General features: G+C 40.3%; 1 protein-coding gene across 4 annotated transcripts in view; it reads right to left on the minus strand.

Moving 5' to 3' along the window:
* Nucleotides 1-26,332, minus strand: part of stai (stathmin) — an 80,824-nt gene that overhangs the window by 26,678 nt on the left and 27,814 nt on the right. Inside the window, exons 1-2 of one of the 4 annotated variants that reach the window (XM_001357141.4) lie at nt 13,178-13,742; nt 3,270-3,353 (exon numbers count right to left, since the gene is read on the minus strand). The exons of 1 other annotated variant lie outside the window; for it this stretch is intronic. In XM_001357141.4, the coding sequence (XP_001357177.2) occupies nt 3,270-3,353; nt 13,178-13,256 (163 nt within the window). In that variant the 5' untranslated portion in view covers nt 13,257-13,742. Of the gene's footprint in view, nt 1-3,269; nt 3,354-13,177; nt 13,752-26,332 lie in introns of those variants that run through there. 2 more of the 4 variants (XM_015179754.2, XM_033381114.1) reach the window with 2 other exon arrangements.

Here is a 26,332-nt window from a genome sequence, read left to right on the forward strand (position 1 = left end):
TACTTTTGCTATTAGCACGCTTTTGATGAAGCTCAGCTTTTAAGCTCAGCACTACTGAATGTGATTTGATCGTGCTTTCCAGAGAGTACGATGCAACTGATGATGTGGGTGAGCGGTGAACCAAAGCCGATGAGTAAATAGCAACAACAAACGCCTACACAAAAACAATGCTAGGCAAAACGTTTGCTTGCATCGATTGCGTCGATTGCCCCCTAAAAGATTATAATTTAATAAATCTGTTAAAATCTTAAAAGCACTGACTATTTACGAATATTTTTAAGTATGAGAGTGCGATCAAACAGGGATCAATTCAAAAGTTTGGATAATTCTCGACTAAGGTAGAAAAATGCAAGAGTGAGATAGATAGCCTTGAGCAAGCGCTGGTGGATTGATTTTCCCTTAGGGCAACCAAAGCAGGGCAAGTGAGCCGGGGGTTGGCGGCCCACGAGCGAAACGAGTCCACAGGGGACTTGCCTTTTAGTTCTAATTCAATAAATAATACCACAATAACTACTAATACCACTTTATATACTAGGTCTTGCGAAGAGTACAGATTCGACATATTTTGGGCCTGTGACGATGCCCAGGTAGGGGCGAAAGCTTTAAAATATAAGGAAATATTAGCCCTGCTTTCAAAAACTTCTCCCCGAAATCATAATACCCTCCTCTTGAAGGGCATAGGGCCTCTACCTATGAGGGAGTATTTTTCGCATTTCCATTTCCCCTTCGATTTCCATCAACATTAATTTTTAATTGCAAATTGAGTCTTGTTTATTGATTTTACAGCGGATTGCGATAAAAATGTAAAAAGAATGCGTAATATTTATGAGTGGAAATATTATTTGTACGACACGTATATTGCATTATCAGTTTTTTTTTTTTTTGCCACATTCACATTCCGATTCACACACGCATTTTCCGCATTTTCCAGGGCTAATATTTTGGGGCGGCTTTATTATGATTGCGTCGCTAACTTAATTAGCTTTTAATTAGTGCAACGCTGGATGTAAAATAAATATTGAATTTCGGAAAATTCTGTTTGCTATTTACACAGGTTTTTCATTTTAATTATAGAAAAATTAATTGTTTGCAGTAGATGAAGGGTCTTTCCATCTGTCCTTCTGTCTGTCCCTCTGTCTATCTCTCTGTCTGTCTCTGTTTCGTGTGTTAATTAGGGATAGAAAATTCTGTTAAATATTGCATGATTATATAATGCTGGATAATTGCCGAGGGATTAGTGGAGGAATTACCGGAATGCGATTTTTCATTAGTTAAACATTTTTGTGATTTAGAAAGGGGGAATTATTGTTTGCCTTTTCTTTTGTTAGTTTTTCATTGAAATTACTGATACTCCTCCTCGTATCGTACAGATACAGCGTGTACGAGTATCTACCCCTAATGAATGCATTCATGTTTTATTCATTTGAAAACTATCCAATCTTCCACCCTTCCAATTCATTTCTAACCTCACTCAAGAGTTTGACCAACAAAACTAGTTAAGAGAAATCTGTTACACTCCCATTCCTTTCACACCCCCAACTTCACACCGACCTCCACATGTATCCCCCCTCCGACCCCCGACCCCTGTTCCACAACTTTTTCGCACTTTAATGACTTTTGCGCGAGGAAGTTTTTGCCGTTTTCTTGCCATTAGCCAAAGGCGAAGAAGATACATATAGAAAATTAATGAACTTGCCGGAAAATATGGCAGCAAGGGACAAAAGAGACTGAGAGATGGAAGGGTGGAAAAGACTGGCAAAAAAAGGTGGAGAGAGGGGGAGAAAGAGTGGGAGAGTGGGAGAGAAGTGCTAAAATTGGCAGATGGCCATAATGAATGTGAATGCGAAAATCTGGCAACAGCTGAAGGGTTTTCTTTCTTTCGGTTTGGCACTGATTGAGGAAGAGGGTATTCGAGTAGAATAAAAGGCCACTAATGGTCTCAGGAATAGCTTGAAAATTCAACAGGGAAATGCACTTTTGAAGAGAAGAAACCAGTTTAAGGGAATTGCAGAAATATATGATAATTCCATCAACAATCTCAGTATGATTGCCTTCAGAAATTCCCCTAAAACAATGCAGGGGACACCTTCCTTTGGGTATCCTCTGGCCACACACTGATATCTGATACAGACTCTCATTGTTATTCCTCCACTCTATTATCCCTCGCGTAAGCCAGCATTATTATCCTCCTCTCTCGAGCACTGGAATCATCACAGGATCCCCACAACATCTGGCAGCCCTAATTACAAGCCCCAACCCGCCAGACCAAGCGAATAATAAATATGAAGCGGATTTTGGTCCCCAAAAACCAGATGAAAATTAACTGCCGGGAACCTGCATATATTCTCCAGTAAACACCGAGCGAAAAAAATGCTTCTACAGGACATAGAGCTTATCCCACAAAAACCACAGAGGGCGAGACACATTCGCAAAGTATTTAAAATGTTGCAACAATAACAAATAACGAATTAATTTAATACGCTTTCACGTGGACAGAGAGAGAGAGAGTCAACGTACAAAATAACACGTATACGCCCCCAAGGAGGCGGGGGGTGGGGGGATTGGCCAGGATTCTACTTCATTTTCCATGGCGCCGTCCAGACGATTCTGACATTTTATTACCTCACAAAAAGCCAACAAAAGCGAGAGAAACGCCAGGAACAAACAGCCACGAAAGCCAAGGATAAGTCTGGGGGGAAAGCAAGAAGAAGGCGTGTTTTTCTGGGTGGAATGACTCACTTAGGCCCCTCGGCTCTCGGTCTACACCTGACCGACACAGCGACGCCCCTCGACAGGCTTTATATTGTGTTCCCGTGGTTGTTCCTGGATGTTCTCCCTGGGGCAGGGCCCTGTCGTTGTTGTCGCGTTTTCGGCTTTCCCTTTGCCGTACTACATTGTCAAACTAATACTACGGGTTCTGGGAAGTCTCCCTCCCGTAACGAAGGCACGTAGTGCCCATCAGACAGTTTCAATGTCCATTAGTTCCGATGATCAGGAGAGAGCGTCGCAACTTTGTCCATCAAACAATTAGAGGCGAGAATGAAGGCGAGGACAGACTCCTCCTCGGGTGAAGGCTTTGCCTATTTTTGGATGGAAATCTCATTAAATTGTGGGTCCCCAAAGATGGAGGCGGGCTTTTTTTGGGCATGGAACTAAAAATAAACCAGGTTTAGGGTTTATTTGTGGAACACAAGGGACTTACATATTATGGGAATTATATTTTGATTTATTTTTAAGCATATTTTGTATTGTTTTGGCATTATACTTACTTATAAATTTGACTTTCTTGTTGAGACGCGGCTGCTTGGAGCGCACTTTATTATTTTTCTTAATGGGCGCCGATCTTCGCGATACTATTGATTTATAGGCATCGATATATCCGCCATTTGGTAAAGCATGTGTTTAAAAATATTATGGAGAAAAGTATTCGCTCATTAGAACAACATTTGGTGTATAAAAATAGTGGAGAAAACCTTTTGGTAACAGTTTGATTTGACCTGAGAAAATACACCTCTAATAGATGTAAAAATTAATTCAATTTGTAAAAAAAAACTAAACGAAAAACTAAAATAAATTGCAATTCAATCTACCCTCCAGTGAAACTCCTGTTTGGAGATACATTTCCAATGAGGCTGCCATTTAGAGAGATACATTTCCGACATTCAATTTTACACAGTTACAAAGCAAAAACAACAGCCACAGAATCCCCCAAGGTAAAGGCGGAAAATCTTTCAGCTTAGTAAACATTTTCAGCAGCTTAAAGTTTTCATTTGAGTAATTGAAGAAAAACAATCCGACTTTATTTCGCACTTAATTGAAGTCAAATATATCGGCTGCCTGCAGATATTTCGATGTGTATCTTTGCCAAAAGTCGAGTAAATATACCTTCCACAAGTTAAGATTTGCTGAATATCGATTTCAGACCAGAAAGAAGGGAAAATGTGTTCTTAAAGATGCCGCACAAATTTGCATATTCGAAAAACGCCAGATGAGAGGGATTGAAAGGCCGGCAGGAGTGGTCCTTCGACCTCAGATTGGATGGAGAATCCCTTCTGTTGGAATGGCAGCATTTCAACAGCTGGTGAAGCGGCCCTGGGCCTGCTTTTAGCCATGGCCATTGTTGCTTTTACCCTTGCCCACCGCCGCCCTTTTTTTCTTGGGCCTCTGTTTATTTGTGTCACACTTTTGTTTCCGGCCAACAGTCAAACAGGCAACAGTCAACAGGACGCAAGGACCAAGGCTGAGCCAAAAATTGTTCAGACAATAACATTGAATTTTTATCGAAACACGTTTCAGGGCTCCACTCAGGGAAAGACCGGGCAAAATGTGTTTTATGCAAATAAACTTTTATGTTAAATGCATGGACGAAGTGGCTTGGCTTTTGTGTGGGCAGAACAAAGTTTCTGCCACAATTTGTGGCAATTAAGTGAAAGAAGAAGTCAAAGAAGGAGAGGCAGGAGACAAGCCAAAATGTTGACACAAGTCCAAGGAGTGGTGTGTGGCATGGCACTCCCTCTGTTGCGACGCTGTTTTGACGCGTTTTCGACGCTGTTTCGACGCTGTTTCGACGCTGTTTCGTGTCGTTCCCGTTTCTTACCCTGTTTTGAAAATTTAATAACAGCTTATCAAAGTTTTTTCAGTTTCAGATCCCCTGCCTTTCATTTGGAGCTTAAGCAAAGTTCTTTGCGCTCATTAGAAATTTCGGAAACTCACAGCCTTTCATTAGGAGTTTCGGAGAACTTTCCTTCCATTTAATTGGGAGTTAAAATTTAATTTTTATGCCCCAAGATGGAGAGATGTGCCTCAGCTTCTATCCGTTTCCGTTACCGCTTCCTACGTCTGTGGCTGTGGCTCATTAAGATGGCCAAAATATACAGTTAACTGGAGAGCAGCAGCAGCAGCAGCAGCGGCAACTGATAAACAGAGGAGTAATTTGTGATTATGGCATACTTTCGGGCGACCAAGTGAAATATATTGCCTTGCGACCTGTGACCTTTTCCCCCTCAAGTTTTCTGTCGCAAGTCCAAAGACGACACACAGGACATTTTCTGCTAGATTAAGCATAATTTTATAATTGGATGCGCAGCAGAGCGTGCAGCAGAGCACCCCACGCCCCCACTGCCCACCGCCCACCGCCCCAAGATATAGGCGGGAGGGCGTGGCCAATATCGTTCTTTAAGGGAAAGAAAATGGCAAGAAAATGACATTCCAGAGAATGATTATTGCGCCAGAGATATTGGAACGATGGCGAGGTGTAAATTTATGAGGAAATTTTGAATTTTCTAGTATATTTTCGATATATTTCTGGTATTTTTCTAGAACATTTCTAATGAATTTTTTAAGGGCTTCCTATGAATTTCTAGTATATATTTAGTATTTTTTTTGTATAGTTCTGGTATCTTTTTAAAACTCTTCAATTCTATATATTTCTAGTATATTTCAGGCATATTTCTGGTATATATCTGGTATATTTTCGGTATATTTATAGTATATTCTTGGTATATTTCTGGTACATCTTCCAGGTAAATTTCTAATAAACTTTTGGTATCTTTCTGTCTTGACTACATTCCGCGGATTTTGTCTTGAGCAAAATCCGAAATCATTATTTATCCCACGAGAAATCACGGCTTTCGGGCGTGGGAGGGGGGTTGTAGGAAAGGTGGGAAAACTGTCGAAAATTGTCGTCGATGTGTCTTCAGCAGCTTGCATTCTGGGGATCAAGGAATCCTATAGACATCCATTTATCATCGCCGCAGCAGTGGCATCCTCCAAACGACCCCAAGACGGCGCCTCCTGTGGCAAGGAAAGGATACAAACGAGCGGCAACGGCGGCGGCGGCGCAATATGCGAATGTCAGTGTCATTGTTGAAGTGTTTGATTGTTGCCAGATGGGTTGCAACTAGGATGAGAGGCTTAGACGTGTAATGGGAGTGGAATGCATGCATGAATTATTTAACAGCAGCGCCCCCACGAGAGAGTCTCTCTGTCTCTCAAGGGCCCAGACGGGGGAGGAGAAGAGCAAACAGTTGACGTTTGACATGAAGGCTGGGGTGGGGTGGGGGAGTGGCTGGGGCATAAGCACAGGGTCCTCGAAAAAGCAGCAAAAAAAAGGAAAAGAGAAAGAAAGAAAAAATAGTGCAAATGCAATTTACGCCACAAACAAAGGAGCACAAAAAGCAGACACAAAATAGGAAAGAATGGGCGGGAAAAACTCCCCCACTAAAAGGAGAGCCTCCAGTGGAAGCTGCCCCACCCCCACCTCCCCCTGCCACCAGAGTACAGGCACTCACTGAAGTTGAAGAAAATTGCATTAAGTGAGGCAGACAGCGAAATAGAGGCACGTAGATGAGCGCCAGATCCCAGCCGCCATCCCATCTGTGCTCGGACGAGGAATTTTCGGTTGTGTGAAAGCCCTGCAAAGGGCTGGAGGTTATCCCCCCTCCCACCCCTCCCCGCAAGGCCGCAGAGGAGCAGGAGAGGGGGGGGGGGCGGGTGGCAGGTGGCAGCATATGCCCCGTGCATATGTCATATCTGTCGCTCTTCCAGACGACAGACAGTCGCTCTCTGCGTGCAGCACGCGGTTTGTTTTATGCTATCCAAAATTTGGTTAGTCATAAATTTAAGTTTCTGGAGAGCTTTTCCCACAATCCGCACACAAAAACAAATACCTCTAAAAATATTCCACTTTAGTTTATTTTTGTGTACAAATTTGCAGACTCAGATTTCTTTTAAATACTGCAAAAATAGGGAGTAGAAATTCGAAGCAAGATATCTGCTCTTTTCTTGCTAAAAATATGCTAAAATATTCTCGGGGTTTTCCTTTCCATTTCCTGCGGAAATTCCCCTTTAAGGAGTGCTTTAAATTCCAGATCTCAATCAATTCTCAACTGAATTTAAGGAATACAACCTTCAGCTGTTCCTGAAGTTCCTTAAACCCCACTGCATTCCCCCAAGATATTCCTCAAAAGTACGAATATCGCATAAAAATGAAGGGGAAATGGGGATAAAGGATGAACAAAAGTCATGCGGGAATATCCCGATGCATCCATCTTCTGCCAACGTTGAGTCAACAATTTTATGGACTCGCCACAGGAAGAAGGAGCTCCTCCGGAGAGCAGTCGCTGGCGAAGGAGACTGTCGTCGAAGCAGTGACGGATGATGACATATACCCACGGAATTTCCATGCAAGGACCCTTCACTTTTATCGGCGGAACTGTCCACATATTTAAATGTTAAAATGCTGAATGTCGCAATGGATATGCAGTTCCAGTGTTGGCGGGCCAATTTGCTGGCCGAAGAGAGCATGTGGCATGCCCCCTGGCATGACAATGAGGGGTAAAGTCACCGAAATATGCAACTTCATTAATTTTTCGGAGAGCCGAGGAAAACCAACAAAAGAAATGAAAATTAAGTAATGTTATGTATGCGTCTGTTACGTGAGGCACATGCGAAAGAGGAAGCGAAACAAAAGGAAGGAGCTGGAGATGGAGCTGGAGCCTACTGGAAGGATAATATGGAAAAATGTGCCCGCTACGTGACAGAGTGGCCCAAATATTTCAACGTACTGCCCCACCAAGAGGAGACCTCCGTCTGCAGCTGTGGCAGAGATACATTTCACCAAATAAAGTTAAAAAGTTTCCCGCAAGAAACTAAAGAAAATTTGATTACGACGAATGATAGATGGGATACGTGAGGATGGTGAGGATGCGGTGGCCTGAAGCATGAAATGTGCTCAAGGCTTAAGGAAATCATTGTAACGAGTGTGGAAATTACACTAATCCGAATTAGGGCTGAGCTAAGGAGGCAAGTACAGAGGAATATCGAACCTCGAGTGTCCCTAAATGTAAGAATTCCTCCTAGAAGACTTCTTCGACTTTTTTAAATCGGAATCAAAGTTGGATCAAAGTTTTTCCTACATCTATGTAGGAGCTCCGTAAAAGAGAATTTCCTGCCTTTGATAGACTCCTCTGCGAATTTCCTTTGTGCTTTTCAGCCTCCGGCCATCACACAGATTTAATTTGTTCCTCTAAATTCTCTCTCTCTCTCTCGCTCTCTCTCTCTGTCTTTTTTTGCCCCTCTATCGGTTCCTCTCAATGTTTCATGTGCTTTTAAACGAGTGAAAATTACACACAAGAGACGACACTCGAAAGAGTCGGTGGCATTATTAATGACTTTCGACAGTCAGTTTGTTGGAACACCGAGGACGCCCCCCACCCCCGTCCCCTTCCACCAAGCCGCGCCCCAAAAAGGTGTTGGCCGCGCGGCAGGAAATGAAAACAGGGTTTCGTAAAAGTTCGCCTGCCACAGGACATGGATGGAGCTCGGCCGTAAAACAGATCCCGACGAGTGTTTGTCAAATTTGACAGGCGCTTCACACACACAAAAAAAAGAAGGGACAGCACAGGACAGGATAGGACAGGACAGGATAGGATAGGACAAAAAAATGTATTTGTTTATGGCTGGCAGCTGTATTCATAAACATTTGAGTTTTATTTACGAGTGTGGTATGGGGGGGTTGTGGTGGGTATTTTTCCAAGGATTTTACGCCGAAAAAGGTCCTTTCCAAGCGCCAGCTCCTGTGTCTACCCTTTTTCCGCTTTTCTTGTAATTGAATAAAGCATTTGAGCATCGTTTGGGATAATTATTACTATGTGAATTCTATTGTACAATTTTATGCCGTAAAGGCAGGAAAAACTCTGCTTCTGGCTGCTATTCAAGCATTGAAAAACCTTTGAAATATTTCCCCTACACACATCCTTGACTTCCGCAAAAGTCACTTAAGTTTCATATCACATCGACAGGAAATCCTCTGGCAGCTGCTAATGAGGCAACTTTCAACATGCCACATGCCACATTCTCCCATTCGCCCATTCCCCAAAACCACGAAAAAGATTCCGTTTTTCCTTCCCCTGTTTTTCATCCATTTTCAAGGCCAAATCTAAGGAAAATGGAGTCACGCAAATGTTATATAACAGTCGAACGATTTTCATTTGCTGTAAAAAAATAATAAAAAAAAAACTACAAGTAATTTCTTTAATTAATTTCACAGTCTATGCCTTGTTTTTTGGTTCAATCGATCCCATGGCCGTCTAGCGTTAAACGTTTACTAAATCTAATAAATATTCCAACAAGATAGAAGCAGGAGACTACCCCCGCTCGTCCCGCCCCCCCACACACGAAATGTTGGCGTGCAGAAAAATGCCGGCACTGGCGCCCAAATGTCGGCCACATTCAGTCGTCAAGGACTCGAAGGACATTTTGGTTAATGAGACACACGCATACTTAATGCGAGAAGGCAAAAGTATTTTTATTTTTATTTGAGGGGGTAACAGCAGGGGAAGGCATCACCGATCCACTGGGGCACAACCGTCGAAAGATGGGAGTATAAATTTCCCCTAAATAAAAGGACACACTCTTTAGGAATACCAAGAAAGTAAAGCATTGGGAAGGAGGTATTTGAATTGTTCTTTCAATTTCCACATTTTAGACTTGAAAATCTCTGAGAATTAAATATATATTTTACAGAACGCCAGCAAAAACTGTAATTAGTGGGTAACTTTCAGTCGAAAGGCCGTCTGTACGAGTGCCATTAGTACCTACACATGTTCTACAGCTTAGTGGGGGGTGCGGGGGTGCGGGGGGGTGGGGGCTTCTCCCACAATCAAACCCACTAATTCATCATACTAATATGTCGTCTGATCCACAGGCTACAAGAGCTGCCGAGAGCCATTGTGGCAGCGTTGTGTATCTGCCAGATACATCACATTAAATTCCCACTGATGTCAGTTTGAGAGTTGATTTGTCTCTGCCCCCCACTCTGCCCCACTCTCCGCCCTCTACTCTGTGTCTCTGTGTCTTGCAATTTATCTTAATTGATTTATGCTGGAGGCAGCAGCATCAGGAGAGCCCACATAGAGTCCTTGAATCAAGGAGTTCTCTACTGCGTGGAGCATCGTCTTCGCCTTGAATGTTATTAATGTAATTTTTGGCGGCTTTTGCATGCCAAGTGTTTGTAATTTATCTAATTGCTCGTTAGATTAGCAAAGGGATCCAATGAAGCAGGCCCAACAGATTGGAGGCGACATTATTGTGGGTTTTGTGGGTAATAAAAAGGGATTTTATGGGAGTGAAAGATGATTCGATGCGATGCGATGCGAAAGGTACTGCATTCAAGGCTGGAATATTCGCATTTTCCATGTTCTTTCAGCTCTAAAAACTATATTTTATAACACACAAAAGAACAATACATTAATTGTTTGCTGCCCCGACCTGCTCCTCCGCCTCCCCCTCCCCCCTCCTGTGGTGAAAATGCACTCGAACGTATAATTTTCTTTTTTTTTTTGGCAAATTTCCAATCGAACTCAAGCATAAATGTAAAACTGGGGGGACCCTGCCACCCCCTGCCGCCCCCCACCCTCCACAATTTCCTTTTAGCACATCGCACGATTTCCGTTGCTCCTTCCATCCCTCCTGGAAAACAGCAGCAGCCAAAAAGCATTTTGAATTGCAATTTCGCAGCAAGGAAATCTAATTTGCCGAAGCGAAAAAGCCAAAAGGGCTACAAGGGGAAGATACTCGTATGGGCAAGGGCATGGGGGGGAGGGGGAGGGGGAGGGGGTGTGGCATGTGGTATGTGTGTGCCCCAAAGCGCTGACAATTAGAGGCATCGCAAGGCCCAGGCTAAATTAAAATCGTGCCCTGCCATCGTCAGCCTTGGCTGATGAGGCAAAGGGGCTGGAGGCCAGGGGGGGGGGGGTGGGGGGGCATGGTGCGGTGCCAGAAACCTTACTTTCAAATTAAGGACACCAGCAAAGACATGCAGATTACATATTTAGCACATGTTGCAAGTGCCATTTGATTAATGTCATTCGACACTTGTCCATTAGTTGATTGAAATTACAATATGGCAGGGCCTATCCATCTTTTTGGCAGGCCAGATGGACAGATGGACAGCTGGACCTGTTTTAAAGAGGGGTTTCCATAGGAAACTGCAATATTTGGGTGGAAAGACTGTCCAAAGTACCCTGGAAAGTAGATTAGATTACTTTTTGGTATGATATGTTACACATTCGGCATTTATCTTTCTCTAAAAACTGCTGCTTCTCCTTAGAAATCCCTCGAATTGAAGAACCAATTGCAGAACACAGAATAAACGTTGGTGGCACGGCACAGGTTGTCTCTTAAAAGGTGATTTGTAATCGCCCTGCCCCCCCCCCCCCCCCCCCCCCCACGCCAGTAAATATGCAGCGGAATAGGCCCTCTCCCTCTCGACGCTCTCCCTTCTCGCATGTCGTCGTCGTCGTCGTCGTCAGTCGTCATTGCTTTTTACTCTTGTCTTTTTTTTTCATTGTTGTTTTTCTCCTACTGTGTGTGTGTTTTTTTTTATGTAAGAACCGGCAGAGCTCTGTCAATAAATCAATAAATGCCGTCCTTTTGTCGTCATTCCGGCCTCTGCTCTGCTCTGCTCTGCACTTGGCGCTGCTCGCTCGTCCGTGTGCATATTGCGCAATCATTTTACACGTGTCTGTGTGTGTGTGTGTGTGTGTGTCTGTGTGTGTTTGCGGCGATTATTATTGTGTTTTAATAGCCCCCTCAATCACACATATGCCCCCCACCCCTCCCCCAATATGCCCCCATATAAATAGGATATAATAAAAATCAAGGCATAACTGCGACTAGTCGTCGTGGCAGAACGAATGTCATTCGAGTGTGTAATATAGACATTCATATGCATTACACAAAGGACCTGTGAACGCAAGGACCTTCGGTGTATCTTTGTGTGCGGCTCAAATTAAATTCCATGCCTATAAAGACACAGAGAGAGAGAGAGAGAAAGGGAGAGAGAGGGAGAGGAGTGCTCTGGCATGGAGGCGACTCTCCTCCATCGAGTGGTGACTCATTTTGTTGGCCGCCGGCGGCTGACTGGCGCCCCATGCGATGTTTTTACTACCATAGAAAAAAAACACAGGAAAATTAAAGTTTTCGGCGGGGGGCGGGGGGGATTGGTTCTGCCTTTTGGCGTTTTAGTTTTTCTTTGACTTTTTGTAGATTTTCTTTTATACCAAATTTTTTTGTAGATGGGAAATTGATTTTTCCTGTATAATTGAGCAGTGTTTCGGATCCTTCTTTCTCTTATTATTACATTACATAATTTATCCTGAATGGCTTTGCTGGGATTAACGATTTGCTGGGTGGACTCCGTGGGATATCAATAAATATCGAATTAGATGAAATTTCGTGAACTTTTATGGGGTTTCGACCTGTAAAGTTGCTTTAAAGTTGGCACCAAAGTTGGTCACTTCCTTTGACTGTCTTTTCCCTGTGTATATATTTTTCTAGCAATCGAAAACTTTTATTGAACCTAATTGGCTTCTCAAAACTCGCCCTCAAACAGGACCCTGAAGTGGTCGAAAAATAAGGGAATAAAATTCCACAAAAAAATGCAGGAAAAACCAACAATCCCTCTACAATAAATAGACACCAAAAAACAACAACAAACAAAAGAGAGACACACACAGAAAACCCTCCAGGGGGGGGGAAAAAAGAGAGAAGACAACTTAACTTTTGTACAAGGACATGGCCAAAACAACTTTGGCATACGAAAGCAGTTAACAAAAAAAAAAGAGTCAACATTTTGGGTAGGGGCTATGGGGCTACGGGGCTAGGGGGCTATGGGATGTGAGATGCTAGCATCCAAAAGAAGCACAGGAATCACCCTGAACTTTCACCCAACAAACAACAACAAAAACAACAAATTGGTTGACCTTCAAAAGCCAGAGAGCCTCCGGATATAGGAGAACTATTTCCCAGAAATATGTGGAAATAATTGACGCTTAAAGGGTTACAAATAACGTATTTAAAGCCATGGAAAATATATGAAAAAGAAAATGCTGAAAGCATAAGAAGTTCATTCGGAAAGTTTGTTCCATAAGTAGGAGCCGTAAGCCTCTTTCAGGGTATTCAGACCACCTCCAAGATCCTTTAGACAGGACCAGACACCATCCAAGTTCCTTAAAACAGCATTGATCTTAAAGAAATGCCTTCAAATCAAAGTTTTTTGTACTCTCCAATCAAAAAACCCCATAAATCGCACACAAATCAAACTGTTACCGAGGTTTTACAGGACCCTCCTTATAGGGAGCGTGTGTGTGTGTGTGTGTGTGGTGTTTCGTCTTACCCGCTGGCAGAATGCCCGGTGCCCGGCAGGTGTGGCAGAAGCACTGCATCACCGAATCGCGTACTAATCCAATCAGCATTTTGAATTTGTATTTGTTTTCTGGCTTGAAAGATTGCTCGGATATGTGTGGATTGTATTTGAGTTTCCTTTGGTTTTCCTTGGGGCTCTCCTTCTCTTTTGTGGCACAAAACTGTAACTACTTTTATTTGATTTGTTTTTGTTCAATTTTAAGAGGCAACCACTTGCTGCTTTTCTTGTGTGTTTCAATTTCTTTTTGATTTTCAATCTTTGGGGGAATTTTCTTTCGATTGCCGCCTGAGCGTATGCTACGGTTTTTTGTTTCAATTGAATTTCCGCTGCATTAAATTATTTAAATGATTTATACGGGCATTTCCCTTTCTGGCTACTGCTGTTCCTACGGGACTACACGCGTGTGGGGCCTTTGAATATGTCGTTCTCTCAGATTCGGGGAAACCCTTCCAGAAACAAGCGACGGAACGACGACTGGTACGAGCACTACGAGCGACAGAGACAAACTGAATTATGCCGATGTTAATTTTTCAACAGCAGGCGAACGACTGACAGACGACTGCGTCGGACTGCGGGACAGCGGGACTGCGGGACCGAGGGACCGAGCGACTGACGACTGAAGGACCGACGGCCCAACGAGCGATGAGAGACGACGGCGCCAACGCACGTCCCACGACCCACGTCCCACGTCCCATGCTGACGCCGATGCCGATGCCGATGCCAGCGTCGACGCTGCGTTTTCGTGGCAGCAAGGACAATGCACAGAGCACGAAAGCACAAACCAAACATTTGGCGGGGGGGGCGGCAACACCCCCCAAAGAGCACAAAGCAGAGGACAGCTAGAGAGAGAGAGAGAGAGCGCAACGACCGGTGGGCAGAGCCGAAGGGCAGTCGGCATAGCGGCTGAGAGAGCGGCAGTAAGCGAGAGAGAGAGAGAGAGTGTGTAACGTTTTATTGAGGGTTGGCTATGCTTTTGGCCATAAGAGCGGCTTGAGCTTCAGCCAATTTTAAATTTTAAAACTATAAATGTCGGTAACAGGATTAAATAATTCTTAAAATTAAAAAAAAAAATCCTTGTAGTTTAAAAATATTTTCTCTTATTTTTGGTAACAATTTTTCATAGTATTTTTACAAATTATTATAGTGCGCGGAGTATTAGCTGCCGAATTTTCGAAATTACTACGATTCGAAGCCTGCGCAGAGCTCAGGCCCAGTGGGAGAGCGATAGAGAGAGAGAGAGAGAGAGAGAGAGAGAGAGAGAGAGAGAGAGAGAGAGCGGTTTCAGAGAGAGCAGCCACTGAAAGCCGGGGCAAGTGCATCGGAAAAAGCCGGTTACTTCATAATATTCAAAGTCAAATTCAAATTCGAGAGCAGTATGCACTAAAATAAATATTAAAAATCAGACAACTATTTGAATTTTAAGAAATTTAATTTTAAAATTTATATTGGCTAAAATAAGAAAAATTAGAGGAGAAAAATCTAGGATTTTTGTACAAAACTTTGAATTAAAATAATTTTTAGAACATTTATAAATCTTTTATAGAACTTAAGCTAGTTTTTATATTTCAAATACCAATTTTGAACAGCATTTCAAGTATTAACGAGGGGGAACGTTGTGAGTTGCTGCGGACACCGCAACTCTACATTTATACCCGATACTTAGTCAGTATGGCTCTTCTCCGGCAGACGCCGCTAATATTAAACGGCACGACAAAGAGTTCGTGTGAGAGAGACAGAAAATCAGTATGAACATGTCGTCGGGCTCAGCGTAGCCACTGAAAATTGATTTGTTCCTTTTGGCTATAAAAATGATCCAATCAGAACCAGATTCAGCAATCTGATAGCAATCTGGTCATTCTCTATGATTGCGCGTTTTTAGTTTTCTGGAATCTTCAATATTGTGGATGCCACATATTTTCGTTCTTTGTGGAGGTCCCTTCCGCCTCCTGTGGGGCGAAATTTTGAAATGTATGTGTAATAGTGACATATTACAGAAGTCTGGATACAAAATGTCGTTGCTCTAGCTCTTATAATCTTTGAGGCCTAGGCGCTTATAGGGACGGACAGACAGACGGGGTTCAATCGACTCGGCTATTGATGTTGATCAAGAATATATATACTTTATCCCTCTGGACGTTACACACCTCCATTTTCATCACAAATCTAATATATGTATGTACGCCTACACTCATTTTAAGTATCTTGATTTTTATTGAATAATTATTATTTTTGATTTTTATTGAATAATTGTTATTATAATTATTATTCTTGATTTTTATTGAATAATTCCTATTTTTGATTTTTATTGAATAATTGTTATTATAATTGTTATTCTTGATTTTTTTGAATAATTGTTATTATAACTATTATTCTTGATTTTTATTGAATAATTGTTTTTATAATTGTTATTATAACTGTTATTCTTGATTTTTATTGAATAATTGTTATTATAGTTGTTATTCTTGATTTTATTGAATAATTGTTATTATAATTGTTATTCTTGATTTTTATTGAATAATTGTTATTATAACTGTTATTCTTGATTTTTATTGAATAATCGTTATTATAACTGTTATTCTTGATTTTTATTGAATAATTGTTATTATAATTGTTATTCTTGATTTTTTTGAATAATTGTTATTATAATTGTTATTCTTGATTTTTATTGAATAATCGTTATTATAATCGTTATTATAATTGTTATTCTTGATTTTTATTGAATAATCGTTATTATAATTGTTATTCTTGATTTTTATTGAATAATTGTTATTATAATTGTTATTCTTGATTTTTTTGAATAATTGTTATTATAATTGTTATTCTTGATTTTTATTGAATAATCGTTATTATAATCGTTATTATAATCGTTATTATAATTGTTATTATAATTGTTATTCTTGATTTTTATTGAATAATCGTTATTATAATCGTTATTATAATTGTTATTATAATTGTTATTCTTGATTTTTATTGAATAATCGTTATTATAATCGTTATTATAATTGTTATTATAATTGTTATTCTTGATTTTTATTGAATAATCGTTATTATAATCGTTATTATAATTGTTATTCTTGATTTTTATTGAATAATTGTTATTATAATTGTTATTCTTGATTTTTATTGAATAATCGTTATTATAATTGTTATTCTTGATTTTTATTGAATAATCGTTATTATAATCGTTATTATAATTGTTATTCTTGATTTTTATTGAATAATCGTTATTATGGTGAATCGCTGGTTATGGTGAATAATCGTTATTATAATCGTTATTATAATTGTTATTATAATTGTTATTCTTGATTTTTATTGAATAATCGTTATTATAATCGTTATTATAATTGTTATTATAATTGTTATTCTTGATTTTTATTGAATAATCGTTATTATAATCGTTATTATAATTGTTATTATAATTGTTATTCTTGATTTTTATTGAATAATCGTTATTATAATCGTTATTATAATTGTTATTCTTGATTTTTATTGAATAATCGTTATTATAATTGTTATTCTTGATTTTTATTGAATAATCGTTATTATAATCGTTATTATAATTGTTATTATAATTGTTATTCTTGATTTTTATTGAATAATCGTTATTATAATTGTTATTCTTGATTTTTATTGAATAATCGTTATTATAATTGGTATTCTTGATTTTTATTGAATAATCGTTATTATAATTGTTATTGTAATTGTTATTCTTGATTTTTATTGAATAACTGTTATTATAATTGTTATTCTTGATTTTTATTGAATAATTGTTATTATAATTGTTATTCTTGATTTTTATTGAATAATTGTTATTATAATTGTTATTCTTGATTTTTATTGAATAATCGTTATTATAATTGTTATTCTTGATTTTTATTGAATAATCGTTATTATAATTGTTATTCTTGATTTTTATTGAATAATCGTTATTATAACTGTTATTCTTGATTTTTATTGAATAATCGTTATTATAATTGTTATTCTTGATTTTTATTGAATAATCGTTATTATAATTGTTATTCTTGATTTTTATTGAATAATCGTTATTATAATTGTTATTCTTGATTTTTATTGAATAATCGTTATTATAATTGTTATTCTTGATTTTTATTGAATAATAGTTATTATAATTGTTATTATAATTGTTATTCTTGATTTTTATTGAATAATCGTTATTATAATTGTTATTCTTGATTTTTATTGAATAATCGTTATTATAATTGTTATTCTTGATTTTTATTGAATAATCGTTATTATAATTGTTATTATAATTGTTATTCTTGATTTTTATTGAATAATCGTTATTATAATTGTTATTCTTGATTTTTATTGAATAATCGTTATTATAATTGTTATTCTTGATTTTTATTGAATAATAGTTATTATAATTGTTATTATAATTGTTATTATAATTGTTATTCTTGATTTTTATTGAATAATCGTTATTATAATTGTTATTCTTGATTTTTATTGAATAATCGTTATTATAATTGTTATTCTTGATTTTTATTGAATAATCGTTATTATAATTGTTATTATAATTGTTATTCTTGATTTTTATTGAATAATCGTTATTATAATTGTTATTCTTGATTTTTATTGAATAATCGTTATTATAATTGTTATTCCTGATTTTTATTAAATAATTGTTATTATAACTGTTATTCTTGATTTTTTTGAATAATTGTTATTATAATTTTTATTCTTGATTTTTATTGAATAATTGTTATTTTTGATTTGTTTGAAAACATTTCTTATTCGGTATTGTCTTACTTAACATACTACTTCATCGATTAACAACATGAGACCATGGTTTTATCCTTACACTCTACCCAGGGTTTAAGCCTTGCTGGTTCTAGTATACTTCGGAATGGCATCTGCGTCAACTGACAGTCCTCAATGTCGACAACCTCATAACGATTATTATCCAAAACTCTATTGATCCTGTACGGTCCTCGATACTTTGGTGCGAACTTCTTATTGATCCCCGGTGTTGTGTCCACATGCCGGACTGCTACATAGTCACCAGGTTCATACTTTAATGGGGCTCTATGTTTATGGGCATACATCTTCTCATGCGTTGATGCGTCCATTTTCTGGAGATGACGACCAGGCTGTAACCAGTTGGATAAGTAACTTTGAGGACATTATGAATTTCCATGGTGTATCCGAGTCAAAATGCTGGATATAAGCGAAGCGGCTGCTAGGCGGATCGGCGAAGGCGTACATCGACCATGTGGCGCCTTTGACTTGGCAATTGATGCGAGCAGAATTGCTCAACGTCTTTGAGCAGAAAGTGACAGCGTGGGACATTGGAAAGCGACTGGAGGCACGGAAAATTGCAAATAATATTAACATAAGACTATATGATAAGTTAGACGGTAATCAATCAGAAAGAAGCGAGCTAATCAAACGTTCTAATCCATTTAAAAATCAGACACAAGAAAACTCAAGGAATGACAAAATGGGCATCGAGAATATGAATCAAGGCGACGAATTCAGTAACTTTTGTGCGTCGGTAGAGATTGATGAAGAGGAACATATTAACGTAGGTTTCGAATTTGGCCCCACTATTGCAGAAAAGTGTAGGGAAGTTATTAAGACATACTATTTACACAAAGAATTTGACTTTAAAGCACCACCAAAGTATCAGATGCAGATTCGTGTAACAGAAACAACGCCATTTCATTGTACTCCGCGTCGTTTATCCTACCATGAGAGAGAGAAAGTAGCTGAAATAGTAGATGATCTGTTAGAAAAGAAAGTAATCCGTCATAGTGAGTCTCCTTATGCTTCCCCGTTGGTCCTAGTAAAAAACGAGGGGCAACGTTGTGAGTTGCTGCGGGCACCGCAACTCTACAGTTATACCCGATACTTAGTCAGTATGGCTCTCCTCTGACAGACGCCGCTAATATTAAACGACTCGACAAAGAGTGCGTGCGAGAGAGACAGAAAATCAGTCTGAGTGTGACGTCGGGCGCTGCGTAGGCACTGAAAATTGATTTGTTCCTTTTGGCTATAAAAATGATCTGATCTGATCCAGATTCAGCAACCTGATAGATGTGGTCATTATTTATGATTCTGCGTTTTTAGTTTTCTCGAATGTGCAATATTGTGGATGAAACAGATTATCGTCCTTTGTGGGGGCGGAAGGGGGTGGGGCGAAATTTTGAGATATACGTTTTATAGTGAGATCTAACAGAAGTGCGGATACCAAATTTGGTTACTCTAGCCTTAATAATCTCTGAGATTTGTGAATATCCCCAGATATGCATCCTTTGCGGGGGCGGAAGGGGGTGTGGCAAAATTTTGAAACAAACTCGTCTCGGTCTGATATATTAGGAGTGTGGATACCAAATTTGGTTGCTCTAGCTTTTATAGTCTCTGAGATCTAGGCGCTAATGTTTTACTTTAAGCAAAGCCGCCTATGCTACGTGTGTGTTAGAGAGAGACAGGGCGAGAAAAAATGAAATTGTTTTCTTGATGCTGGCTATAATAATAATACGATCCAATTCAGATTCTGCAGTCTAAAAGATATGGTCATTCTCTACGATTCTGCGTTTTTGGTTTTATCGTATCTTTAAAAATGTGGATGCCACAGATTTTCGTCCTTTGTGGGGGCGGAAGTGGGCGGGGCGAAGTTTTGAAATATTTTTGTAGCAGTGACATATCACAGAAGTCTGGATCCAAAACATCGTTGCTCTAGCTCTTATAGTCTTTGCGCATTAGGCGCTGAAGGGGACGGACAGACGGACGGACGGACAGACGGACAGACGGACAGACAGACAGGGCTCAATCGACTCGGCTATTGATGCTGATCAAGAATATATATACTTTATGGGGTCGGAAACGATTCCTTCTGGACGTTACACACATCCACTTTTACCACAAATCTAATATACCCCAATACTCATTTTGAGTATCGGGTATAAAAACCCAATAGAAAAATTCCACAACATAATTTCAAACCTATTCAAACGGTTTCGAGCCACAGAAAACTTTGTGCTGGCAATGCCTCAGCTTCGAGAGAGAGACACAACAAGAGAAAGAGAGTAATAGATGGAGAGAGAGAGAGAGAGAGAGAGAGAGAGAGAGAGAGGCGCTTTCGAACATCGAAGACGAAGAATATTAACTGCAATTAAATTAGACGCGCTACAAAAAGTCGAAAATGTGCGAGAGAAGAAAGTAGGGGGTGGGAGAAAGAGGGAGGTGAAAGAGCAAAAGACTCGAAAGAGAGTGAGGGACAGCGAAGGGACAGGGACAAGGGAAAGCGATGGGGAAGTGACGGCACAGAGCAACTGTCAAAGAACAATAAATAAAACGGCGATGACTCAAAAAAGCAGCCAAAAGCCGAAAAACAGAGGGAATGCGGAATGGTTCCAATATTTTGTTGACGGGAGTGTGAAGCTGGCGACGCGTCGGGGCTCCACTTGGCTTCGGGCTCGCGCTGGGCAGGGGGGGGATCGGCAGAAGGGCGGACAGGACAAGGATATAGAGCGGACATTTAAATAGCAGAACGGCGCCAGCAAAACTAACCGCACACATGGCAAGGGCCGTCGATGAATCACGATTGTGGAGCAGCGGGTGGGGAGGGGCATGAAGAGGGGGAAGAAAGTGGGGAGAGAGCGAGAGAGAGAGAGAAGAATAGTAAATGAGACCTATCGTATAGGCCTGCAGGCGATGGGTTTTTGCTGCCTTCTCTAGCACTTATTACCATTACACTCGAAAAAAAGTCAGGGATCACAAGGATTAATTTATTAATTATAGGAAAAATTAATTTGTATATCAGAAACAGCTCCTGTTTTTAACTTTTATAAGACAAATTTAAAAGAATTTAAATTAAAATTTATTTCGGATTTTTATTATAAGGAATAACACCCCAAAAACCTATTTGATCTCGGGAACCATAAGAGTTAGAAGAGTAAAATTATGTCAAATGTTGACACTTTTGGACAATACCCCGTAATGATATGTGCTGAAATAATATAACTATCAGATCTACCAAAATTCACCCAAGTCGAATGGTTTTTCGAGACAGAATAAGAGAAATATGTTCCAGCTGTTCTCCTTTCTTTGGGATTTTCGACCATAGAACTTTCTTTTGGTTTTGTTTTCTTCAGTGTACACTCGCCAACATGGACAAAGGCCATACTCTTGTGCACACTATCGCCTACACACTCCATTCGCCTGCAGCCATAGCCATGGACACGGCCATGTTCCCTGTCGAGGCATGTCGAAGCTGATGTCTGCTGGCGCTTCTGTTTCTGAGAGAGTGAGAGAGCAGGAAGCGAAGGAGTAGCTGCAGGAGGAGCTCTGGAAGAGTGCTTCGGGGGGACAGGGCTAGTGCCTATCATGACGGCAGCTTGTCGAAGGCATCGAAGCACAATTGTTCAACAATATTAGTTGTTGATTGTTGGAGCATGGGGTTTTCCGATGTGGGCTGTGGGCGGGTGGGAGGTGGGTGGTGCGAGGACTATTGCGAGCGAGAATGGTTTTGCATTTGAATTGGTTTGCTGTGGAATCATTTGCCGGCAAACAGGAACGTGAGTGCCACACAGCCACCATCCGGTGTGTCATGCCATAAATGGTTGACTTTTCCACAGGAGTGGATGAGCGGAAAGCAAGGGAATGGAATGGAATGGAGAGAGTGGAGTGGGGTGGAGTGGAGTGGAGTGGGGCAGGGATTACAGAGGAGGAGTGGCATTCCTTCCGTATGTGTATTCCGTATAACGATGTCAAAAGTGTGAACCATTTGTGTGTTAAACGGCCATCAGTTTAGCACACAATTGTGTGTTAAGTGGACACAAAAGTATTTTAATAATATTATGTGTTCACCCAGCAGCGAAAGCAAGAGAGAAATGCAAACAGGGAGAGGGAGGGGGAGGGGGAGAGGGAGGGGAAGGGGGAGAAAGGTATGGCAAAGATTTCGTAACTTACTTGTGGGCGGATGTGATCAAGGATTAAATTACAAGGAAAATTATAGTGGGTGCTCTGCCATAAAGGTTTCTATTGCAGATGGAACTTACCTGCAAAAGAGAATAGAGAAATATGATTAGAAAATTTATAAGGAATAGAAATGTACATATTTTGTATGCAGAGCAGGTATCGTAATGATTAAAATATTATAATTATTTGAAATAACTAAAATTATAAACTTAAAACTCTTTCCAATTTACATTATTAAAATCAGAAATAATTATGTTTCTAAATTTGTATAACATTTGAATTAATTAATTAATTAATTAATGATTAACATATTTCAAATAATTCAAATTCCATTATCAAAATCAGACAGAACTAAATTTTTAATTTGTATAATAAAAATAAGTTAAAAATTTGTATTCATAAAATCTGATATAACTCTTACTCCTAATTTAAGAATAATAATAATTTGTATTCAATTTAATTTCAAAAAATTATATTAAAACTCAAAAATATAAATAAGTTTCGGATGTTATTTTTATTTTATTTTATTGAATTATACAAATTTAAGTGCAGATCACAAAAACATATCACTTTTTGGTAGACACTTTACCGTTCAAAAGATATTAAAATTCTAATTTAATTATAATAATAATTTTTAATTTAATGAAATAATTATCTCTGATTCTGGAAATTCCAACCCATTTATATCGTTCCTTCTTCACCCAAGAAACGCTCTTAGGTGCCTCCAATAAATACCTATAACAAATCCCTTAGCGTAGAAATACAATTCTCTATCGTTTCCCCCCCTCTCCATCGTGTTTTAGCTATCGCATTTCCCTCTAAATCCCCTCTTAAGAGGCGACAGAGTATCCATGCCGCATGCCGTTGAGGAGTGTTGGAATGTTGAATGGCGGAAACGACACTTAATCGAAGTACATCTCTTGACGCTTCTCTATGGCTGCAAGCCACCTTTTCTCTGGTGTGCCAATCGATTGGTTGAATTAATTACAGACGTACGGATAGTGGAAGGCGGATAGCGAAAAGACTTAATTGAAATGCATTTCCCTCATTTGCATTTGCAGCACACGACACTTTCTTTATCGTTTAATGAAGCCTCTAAACATCCACTTTAATCCCATGAATGCAGAGGAGACAAACCGCAAATCATTCACAGACTCACAGACCCACAGACGGACCTCCCACCGATTAGGGCCCTCAAATGCATGGTTATTATCCCCAGCCCTTCACCCTTCACCCTCCACCCGTTCTACGAGTACGTATGATAATTGCCATGTACAAGGGATACACGTTATGCCCATCATCTCTAAAGGGGAGTCTCCTTCCCTCCCCACCTCCCACTTGACGGCAGAATTAACTGCTTAAGTGAAGGGGAAATCATAACATTTTCTTTGGCTACGAGGCGGAGCGGAGGCACGGCACGCAACTGTTTGCTGCTGTTTGTTGGTTTTTGCTTAGAACATGCCCCCCCTCCCCCCCGCACAGCCCACTATCTGCCACACTCTCCCCCCTCCGCCCCGTCTCCCCGTTTTGATTGGCACCACGTGCCGTTGCCGTTGCCGTTGCCTGGGCTTCAAGCACACACACGATTTATGCATACATTTTCGCATGTCGTCGGAAAAGTGTGTGCGTGAAAGGCGAAGGAGGGTTGCCCCAATCTTAAGAAGTTCTACTCCTCGATAATCCACAATTTCCATATTCTACTCTCTCGATCCACCCTCGCGCTCTCTGTGTACTTTTATATAGTTTTTTCGTCTGCCAGTGCCGCCTGATTTCGTCATCGCCTGGCATGACTCACAGGCGACGGTGCTGCACCCAACACCCACAGCCATACTCTGTGCCTCCCCCCCAAGCCTCCAGTCGCTCTCTCTTTTTGGCCAAAAAGGCGCAACTAAAATGTTGGCAATAACAACTGTCGTCGCCGTCTCGACGTCGTCGCTTGTCGTTTTGCACAAATAATAATACGAATACTTGTGCTCGTGCCACCCCCAGGGTGGAATGGAGAGTGCAACCCCCGATGTACCCCACCGTTCCCCCTTCCCCCTTCCATGCAAAATTAACAGCTGAGCCAAAAGCCGGGGAGTTCGATTGCATGTTTAGGGCACATTGCAAGTGGCCCAAACGCAGAGCGTACAGAGGCCCTCGTACTCAATTTCTGGCTACCTTTTTTTACCATTCTATAGATTGAATTTCAAAGTTGTTTTCTCTCTCTTTTGGGGGATATTCTCACCTACTGCTGTTGGCCCGCATTTTGTTTGCATTTTCGCTTGCGTGTGCCTTTGGCTAAGCTCCTGCCGGGGACTTCCTTCCTCCTTGCTCCTTCCCTTCCCAGTTCTCCTTTTGTGTAGAGCTTCAGCAGCTTCGGCAGGGAGTGGAGGACTCCTTCGGAGGCCAGGAGCGACCCCCTCTGCCATTCCTATCAGGCCCAGGGCCCGCACTCAGGACTCCAGGACTCGGGGAGTCCAGGACTCCAGGACTCCAGAACTCTGTGTTCGTTGTCGCCTTTTGTTTATTTCAAAATTGAATTTTTCGTACCATTTTATTCTGTTTGCGCTTTTATTTTTGTTGTCTTTCGTTTTTGAGTATTTTACTTGCTTTTGGCCATTTCATTTTGCCTCGATTTAAAGTTGTCAATTTGGTTCCGCAATACCCTTTAGGAGAGGGTCTGATGGGCACTTTCTAAGGTGGCTTTGGCACTGAAGAAAAAGGGGGGAAACCTTCAAGCAGGAACACCAAAACAAACTATGGTTCAAAATCATCAAATTTTTTCGAAAATGAAAGTTCTTTTAATTTTTTTTTATATTTTATATTTTTTTCTTTATTATTTTTTATATATTTTTTCTTATTTATTACTAAGGTTTATTTATTTTTATTTATTTATTTCTTTTTGTTTTTTTTTTATTTATTTATTTCTTTTTATGTTTTTTTTTTATATTTATTTTTGTTTTCCCTTTATTTATTTTATTTTATTTCAATTTTTTTTTCTTTTTTCTCTCTCTTGTTTTTTTATTTCTCTTTTATTTCCACACCTGTTAAAAGTTTCCACCATCAAAAAACGAAATCATCCTTGCATGGACCGTGTTTATAGGGTATTAAAAACTTCAGTTTCGGACAAGTTTCTCGTCGTTTTATTTCGTTTTGTCGCAGGCCACTTAATGGATTCTGGCACCAGCGGCAGTGTCGTCTAGCTTAAAATGTTTGATGTTTTTCTGTTTTTTTGCTCTCCTCAAGCTTTCTTTTTTTTTCTTGGGAAAGATTTCAAGCTGTGAAAAGTTTGGGGAAAAACTTTTTCTGGCTGCTAATTTGCGGACGGACCAACGGAAGGGAAACACTGAAGGAAGGAGCTCTCGCTCGGCAGAGAGCTTAGGGGATAAGGAACTTAACAACGTGTCATGGTCGCCGGGGTCACACACACACACACACACACACACACAAACCGGTTTTCCATCCCATCCCCGGGCTCTGGCCCCCGCCGTCTCATAATCAATCCAATCAGGCCGGGCAGCCCCTCCAGTGATGCACAAACAATGCAGAAATACCCTTCAAATCGGAGGGGGGCAGGAGCAGCGTCCTCAGGGAGGACCTCAAAATCGAATTTGCAGTACGGCAAACACACAGACACACACGCAAGACACAGAGACAACATTAATAATGTCCTTCGGCTGCGTTAGAGGCACGTACCACATGACAGAGGGCGGGGGCCCAGTGGGTATGGAGGGGGCCTAGGGAGCGAGTGAGCGAGAGAGCGAGGCAACGAGGGAAGGACACATTATGGCATTTACTTGGAAGCCATCTATATGTAGATTATGATCGGCATTGTCTGCCTTGCGAGTCCTTGCTTCGGAAAACGACTCTGCCTCTGCCTCTGCTACTGCCGCCTCGGAGTCCTCGACTCGTCCTTTCGGGGGCTGGCTGGGGGGCTCTCGAGTCAGGCGCCGAGCGAGGGTCGTACCATATCAGCGCCATTGTCATCATCGTCGGCTGCAGTTTAATGAACCTTTCGGAAACTATTTTTACAATTATTTCCCCTCTTCCCAGAGCTTTGAACTTTTTTGTCTTTGGCTGGAGAATACTTAGAGCGTATGGATTTCGGATATATGTATTTTGGAGAGTGTTTTTTGTTAATGGAAGCTATAAATTATACTTGGGAGGACTTTCCTGGGGAGGACTTTTGCTCCTCGA

The sequence above is a fragment of the Drosophila pseudoobscura genome, chromosome 4 (genome assembly GCF_009870125.1).
Source record: "Drosophila pseudoobscura strain MV-25-SWS-2005 chromosome 4, UCI_Dpse_MV25, whole genome shotgun sequence".
Lineage (NCBI taxonomy): Eukaryota > Metazoa > Arthropoda > Insecta > Diptera > Drosophilidae > Drosophila > Drosophila pseudoobscura.